The sequence below is a fragment of the Neofelis nebulosa genome, chromosome 15 (assembly GCF_028018385.1).
Source record: "Neofelis nebulosa isolate mNeoNeb1 chromosome 15, mNeoNeb1.pri, whole genome shotgun sequence".
NCBI lineage: Eukaryota > Metazoa > Chordata > Mammalia > Carnivora > Felidae > Neofelis > Neofelis nebulosa.
In genome coordinates, this window is record NC_080796.1 from 63,264,630 (window position 1) to 63,271,856 (window position 7,227).

A 7,227-nucleotide genomic window follows, 5' to 3' on the forward strand; every position below is an offset into this window, starting at 1 on the left:
TTAATACAGCCATTTAATTTATGTCCTAGATCCACTGAAGCCAAACATTACCCGGAATATTTTCTCACTAATAAAAGAGTGGCTTAGGCAACAAAAGTCCTTCCTATGACTAGGACAAGGCAGTAGTGAATATGTGTCCTCTAATGCCTGGAATGGTTGTGCATATAGATGCTCAATAAGTGTATCATGGGACAATTTCTTAATGGGTGTGTCCCATCAAGCATTTGGAAGGCAGAATCTGGCATTTGTTGACTGGCTGGATTCTTGGCTGAGGAATTTAAGGTAACCATGCTTAGCTCAGCACATATGTGCACTTTAAAAAGGAGAATCATAAAGCATCTCACATAACAAAAGAAATTTTAGTCTCCAGAAGTGACTCTTGCAGTAAAGGAGGTAAGAGTGGCCAGAGCTCTCAAGGGTTGTCAACACTTTTTTAAATTCAGCTTTTAGAACCACGTCATTCAAAATGATGTTTTCAATTATACCTGCTTTCAAATTGAATTTGGCTTGAAAATAAATATACCATACCACTTTTAGTGAGAACACCCCATAAAAAGCACTGAGAAGGTGGAATAGATTTTTAGATGGTGCACGAGACCTTATATTCGCCAGATCACACCGGTCCTTTTAAAACATATCTCAAGTTGGTCTCCTGCTGTGGAGCATCGCTTCATTATTGATCTCACTCCAGTCCACCAGCACTACCCTGAATCCACCTATCTCAGTGTTCATTGTTGTGGTTTTTGTATTTATCTGTCCCCATGCCTATTTTTGACCCAATATGTTATCTCTTCTGTCTGTTAGATTGTGCCCAACTTCATTCTTTACTAAATGCCCTCAAAACACGATATGCTCCTATCATCATGGCTAATCACCTAATCTTTATTATTATTCAAGCAATACACAAACAGACTGAACAACTGTAACCAGAAAGATGTTTTTTTTTTAAATAACTTTCTTCTTTGCCTCTCCCCTAGAAACTGACAGTGGCCTTCTTTTTTTTTTTTTTTTTTCTTTCCTTTCTTCTCCATGAGAGTAAAAGGAGGGAAATGCAGTAACAGAAATCTTGGATTTGGAATCACAGAGTTCAAATTCCCATTAGAGAGGATGGCCTCAGCTGGGCAAAATAAGAGCGCAGAGAAGGGCAGCCCGGGGGTGTTATGGGAAAAAGAGCTGAGAGGAAGCCCTGCAGCCATCAATGAAAGTCCAAAGAGTGAGGATGAATACAGGAGGAAGAGTAGCTAGGATAAGACCTAGGTCAGACCCCAGGTAAGAGAGATTTGAGGAAATGGTGAACAACAGTAAGAGTTACTGCAGTAAAGGAGCAATCTCCATTGCAGCTCACGCTTTTACATGGTTCCCAGATCTTTGTGGCCAATGGAGGTAGGTGGAGGTGACCCAGCAGAAAAACACAGGGAGAGCATCTCGACTCCATGCGACTGTGGGACTCATGCAACCCAGAATAACTAGGAGTTTATTTTCTGCCTAGCAAGTGAAGAAACATAGGCTGTGATCTCTTACAGAAGTCTGTTTGTGATTTTTCTCACTTTACTATAACCCTATTTTGGTCACACTCAACTCAAGCCAGCCAGCATGTGCTTGCCTCCAAAATCACTACCTGATTTTATTTTCAGTTTGGGATTCTACATCAATTATTCCATTCTCTAACTTGTAATAGGTCAACTTATAAGATATCAGAAAGCTTATCGTACATAAGTTTGGCTTAAACTCACCTTTCATGAATAATTGAGACACAAGCTTATGTAGTTCCCTATTAGGCTTAGCGGAAATTACTAACCGCCCTATCTCGCTTCTGTAACTTCACCTGCTTGCTAAATAGATAACTTAGGTTGCAAAATGTTCCCCCACCCCCCTTCTCCCAAGATCTGGCCTAGGCAAGACCAACACATAAAAAGTCACGAACTCACTGCCCCACGGTATCTTGGGTGTCTAACTATGATTGGTCATTTTAAACCCTCTTAGGACAAAGAACTTTAAATTGATAGGTGCCCGCCGAAACTAACGTCTGTGGGTCGCAATATAATTGGCCACCATGAAATGCTGGAAATTGTAATTGGTTAATTAAATAATGATGTATTCTGACTTGCTAAAATCCATAGAAGCTCACTGCTACCTTTGTTTGGGGCCGTTCTCTGCACTTTTCTCCTTAAGATCAGGAGATCGGGTTTGGCCCGACTGTGAATAAAATCTTGCCTCGCTTCTATTCGGTGTCTGGTGGTTTTTTTCGACAGCACCCTGTTTCATTTGGAGGTTCCACCGAGAGTCTATGACCACCCGAAATTCGGAGGCTGAAGCAGAACAGCTAGGGGAGAGCTCCCGAGAGACGTTCCTCAGCCCCAGCCTTCCGTTCTCAGACCTGGCTTAAGCAAGGTACGCGAGGCGGCGCCTATTTTCTGTTTTCTGTTCTCTGTTTTCTGTTACTGGACAGATCTGATTCTAGGAGGGAAGGCTGAACGCAGCTTAACTTCCCCCTAACTGGTGTCTGGTGGAGATGTCCCCAGCACCGTCTGGGTCTTTGGACCATCTGGGTTGGGCTTGATCACCCCAACCATTTGTTCTATGTTCAGTGCTCTGTGTGCCCTGTTAAATGTTTCCTGTTAACCTATCATTATCTCTGGTGTGACCCACTGTTTAACCTCCGTCATGGGTCAGTCTTCGTCCGAGCCTTGCTCCCTCCCTTAAATGCATGCTAAATAACTTCTCTGGTTTCAGAAAAAGAGGAAGGAACTATGGCTTTAACCTAAAGCCTTCCTGGCTGCGGACATATTGCCCACTGGACTGGCCGACGTTCTCTGGGGTTGACTGGCCCCCAGAGGGCTCCTAGAATCTTAACCTTGCTTATGTTCATCCTGCAGGATGTTCATCCCCACCAGGAGCCGTATGCTGTGACTTGGGTCGACCTCCTAGAAGACCCACCTTCTTGGTTGACAGAGTGCCAGAAACAGGGCCAAAAGCTGTCATCTGGCATCTCCCTTTCCCTCTTCCTTTCCTGTTCTCCTCCAAACTCCAAACCCTTGCTTCCCATCACTCAGCCTTCAAAGAGGCTTTCCCCAGTGCTTCAGGAGATACTCAAAGGGAGGGACTTGTTATCTGATCCTCAGAGACCACTTCCTTCTCCCCAGACTCCACTAGCTCCCCAGGAACCAGAGGCCACAGGAGACCCTTTGACTAGTCCCCCACATACCAGATCAGGAGCCCTCTATAGAGGAGAACACCAGTCCTCCAATGCCCCAGTTCCCATCCTTCCTCTCAGGCAAACGGCTCCGGCTCCCGGTCCAGATGGGCAGCCAACACACCCGAAGCTTGTCTACACTCCTTTCTCCACCACAGACCTCTACAACTGGAAAACTCAGAACCTGCCTTTCTCTGAAAACCCCCAGGGCCTAATTGACTTATTGAGCTCCATTTTCACCACTCACTTACCTACTTGGGAAGACTGTCACCAACTCTTGCAGGTCTTACTGACTTCCGAGGAAAGGGCCCGAGTGCTCCGGGAAGCCACGAGAGCAGTCCTCAGCCCAGATGGGATGCCTACCACAGACCTTCACAGAATTGAGCACATTTTCCCTTCCGCGCCGCCCCAGGGGGACCCTAACATGGATAACGGTAGGGAGCATCTACTCCAGTGTCGCCAGATTCTGTTACAAGGGCTTCGCACAGCGGCACGAAAGCCCACCGATCTGACAAAGATTCATGACACGGTCCAAGGACCGAATGAGTCGCTTGCAGCCTTCCTAGAAAGGCTTTACCAGGCTTACTGTTTATATTCTCTTATTGACCCCAAGGCAATAGAGAACCGAAAAACCATCACTATTGTTCTCGTTTCTCCGTCGGCCCCCGACATCCGTAAAAAGCTCCAAAAATGAGAAGGATTCAAAGGAAAGGTAATTTCAGAGTTGGTAGAAATAGCCCAGCGAGTTTTTCAGAGCAGAGACAGCCCTGCCATTATGCAAGGGAAGGAAATAGGGAAAGTCCTCGTCCCGGGGGAAAACCCCCAGGCAACAGCAAAGGACAGGGAAGGCCTCAACCCCGCCAGAAAGGACCCCGGGCAACATTGGGAAAAACTCTATGGCTATCATTATCTCCTTGTACTAGTGGACACCTTCTCTGGATGGGTAGAGGCTTTCCCCACTAGAACAGAGTCCGCTCAGATAGTGGCTAAGAAATTACTCAATGAATTGGTTCCCCGATTTGGCATCCCTATTGGTCTGGGGTCAGATAATGGCCCGGCTTTCATAGCCCAGATATCTAAAATATTGGCCAAAAGCTTACAAATAAATTGGAAATTACATTGTGCCCACCACCCCCAAAGTTCAGGGCAGGTAGAAAGAAACCTTGACTAAATTAATTCCAGAAACTGGCGAAAACTGGGTAGGCCTCCTTCCTTTTGCGCCCCCCCCCCCCCGCCCCCGTACACCTTATGTAAAAGGCATTACCCCCTTTGAAATCTTATTTGGGAGACCGCCTCCCTTGCTTCCGAAATTGGGAGATGAACAATGGGTGGAAATCTCAAACCAACATCTCCTTAAGTCCTTGCAGGCTCTACAAAGTACACTTCCAGCCATCCATAACCTAGTAAAAGAAAGCCGGAAAGAACCGCCCTCTACAGTCGAACCATCAGACCAAGGACTCGACCTGGAGATTAGATCTGGATGCAACGTCACACCTCCCCAAATTTAGAGGCACTCTGGGTTGGGCCCTATCCGATCATCCTGTCCACCCCATCCGCTGTGAAGCTTGCCGGCCGGAGCCACTGGATCCATCGCTCTCAAATTAAAGCGGCACACCCCGACCACATTCCTCTACAGTGGACTGTCAAATGACCGAAAATCCTTTGGAGGTCCGGCTGGTAAAAGAATCTGCTGGGTAATTTTGTTCTTAATAATTTCCTTGGTGGGAGGAACATTTTCTGACCACACCTCTGTCCAATACCGTTGGATAGTTAGCAAAACCACTACGGGACAGGTTTTAGCAAATTCTACTTCTTACGCTTCCCCCACCTTGACCTTTAATCTGTGTCTTCTGTTCCCCATTGAGTGGAAACAACAACCACAGTATCAAGGTGCTACCGGAGTGTCACCTTACCAGAGAAACCCAGACTGCCTAAGTTTCAAAGGAGTACAGTTTTATGCTTGTCCCTCTGACGGGCCCCCCAACTGTCAAGGACAAGGCCAGTTTCACTGTGCCTCATGGGTTGTGAAACCATAGCTGACTGGGTTACTGAAAAGGATCAGTTTATACAGTCAATAAGAGCAGTGTCTATGACCAAGAGTCAACACCTAGTCACTGTCATCATTAAAAATGGTTTAGATCCCCGATGGAATACGGGGAGAACATGGGGCTTGAGATTATACGTTTCTGGTCTTGATCCTGGCACTGAGTTCACCATTCAGAGGTTTAAAGTTAGAGCCACCCCTAGAACGCCCATCGGGCCCAATCCTGTAATTAACCCTCTCCCTGACCCTGGAAAACTGCCCCCCAGGCCTCTAGCCCGGTCATCAGCTAAGTCTATGGTCCTTTCGCCCACCACTACTGCCCTTATGTTGACTCCTTCCCCCACTAGGAACAAACCTGAAGTAAGAGAGACCAATACTTTTAAAGCCTTGTACTATACCTTTAAGTTTTTAAATGCCACCAACCCTAACATCACTCAGGATTGTTGACTATGTTTGGATCCTAGGCCCCCCTACTACCTAGGAATAGGTGCTCCAGTCCCTTTGGGAACGAGAGAAGACCAAGTCAGGAATTTGAGCCATGGCCAGATGGTCATTGTACCTGGGGGCAGAACCCAAGTCTCACCTTAGGAGATCTAGAAGGAGCGGGGACTTGTTTCTATGCTGGAAATTACCAGATAAAACAGTCCAGGTGTTTGACTTATTGTAACAGCACCATCTACTTGCCAGATAATAGTCATGTGGGGGGTACCCTTTACTTCCTTGTACCACCCTCTGGGACTTGGTTCGCTTGCTCCTTGGGTTTAACCCCTTGTTTAAACCTCCACCTTATAATCAAGAGGTCTGATTTCTGCATTCTAGTCCACCTCCTACCCCAGGTCTTCTACTTTCCAGGTGAAGGAGGAGGAGAACACCTAGGTTTCATTCCCCAGTCTCGATTTACGAGGGAACCCATTTCTACTATCCTAGTGCCCCTCTTTGTAGGACTGGGGGTCGCAGGATCCTTTGGCGTAAGTACTGCCGCTTTCATCACCGGGGATCAGAACTTCAAATTACTAAGCAAACAAATTGATCAGAATATATCAGAATTAGAAAGGAATATCGATAAACTGTCTGAATCTGCAAACTCTTGAGCTGAGGTGGTACTTCAGAATCGGACCTGTTATTTTTACAACAGGGAGGGCTTTGTATGGCCCTTGGGGAACAGTGCTGTTTTTATGTCAGTAATTCAGGAATCATCAAGCAGAGCTTGAGTCAGATCACACAACGACTAGAGGAAAGAGGAAGACAACGACAAATTCATCAAAATTGGTATGAGTCTATATTTTCCTGGTCCCCTTGGCTAACAACTCTCCTAAGTGCCCTTGCGGGACCCGTTATCTTTCTCTTTCTAGCTATAACTATAGGACCCTGTTTGATAAAACTACTATAAATTGAAAAATAGGATCTATAAAGCTTATGGTATTGCATAGCCAATACTTTCCACTAGCCCAAATGCCAGAATAAGGTTATTCAAAGGTTTGAATAACTAACAAACAGGAGTGGGGAATGTAATAGGTCAACTTAAAGATATCAGAAAGCTTATCGTATATAAGTTCGGCTTAAACTCACCTTTCATGAATAATTGAGACAAAAGCTTACGTAGTTCCCTATTAGGCTTAGCGGAAATTACTAACCGCCCTATCTCGCTTCTGTAACTTCACCTGCTTGCTAAATAGATAACTTAGGTTGCAAAACGCTCCCCCACCCCTTCTCCCAAGATCTGGCCTAGGCAAGACCAACACGTAAAAAGTCACGAACTCACTGCCCCACGCTATCTGGGGTGTCTAACTATGATTGGTCATTTTAAACCCTCTTAGGACAAAGAACTTTAAATTGATAGGTGCCCGCCGAAACTAACGTCTGTGGGTCACAGTATAATTGGCTACCATGAAATGCTGGAAATTGTAATTGGTTAATTAAATAATGATGTATTCTGACTTGCTAAAATCCATAGAAGCTCACTGCTACCTTTGCTTGGGGCCGTTCTCTG

General features: G+C 45.7%; 1 protein-coding gene across 2 annotated transcripts; it reads left to right on the top strand.

The window, feature by feature from the left end:
• Window positions 1-2,173: 2,173 nt before the first annotated feature.
• Window positions 2,174-6,999, top strand: LOC131495858 (uncharacterized). 2 transcript variants are annotated; one of them, XR_009254163.1, is made up of 3 exons: window positions 2,183-2,391; window positions 3,275-3,627; window positions 6,428-6,999. XR_009254163.1 is itself a non-coding variant. In XM_058701028.1 (2 exons), exons 1-2 carry the CDS (start codon window positions 2,862-2,864, stop codon window positions 6,625-6,627), a joined length of 966 nt encoding a protein of 321 aa, XP_058557011.1. In that variant the 5' UTR covers window positions 2,174-2,861; the 3' UTR covers window positions 6,628-6,999. The 2 variants fall into 2 exon arrangements, 1 of the variants encoding a protein (XP_058557011.1); XM_058701028.1 differs by having other exon boundaries at window positions 2,174-3,627.
• Window positions 7,000-7,227: the final 228 nt, after the last annotated feature.

What these genes read in the sequence shown, in the direction of transcription:
- LOC131495858 (XM_058701028.1), top strand. Translation starts at nt 2,862, where the DNA reads ATGTTCATCCTGCAGGATGTTCATCCCCACCAGGAGCCGTATGCTGTG. An exon ending in GGACCCTAACATGGATAACG is followed by an intron (nt 3,628 to 6,427) that starts GTAGGGAGCATC and finishes TCAGTAATTCAG; the next exon opens with GAATCATCAAGCAGAGCTTG.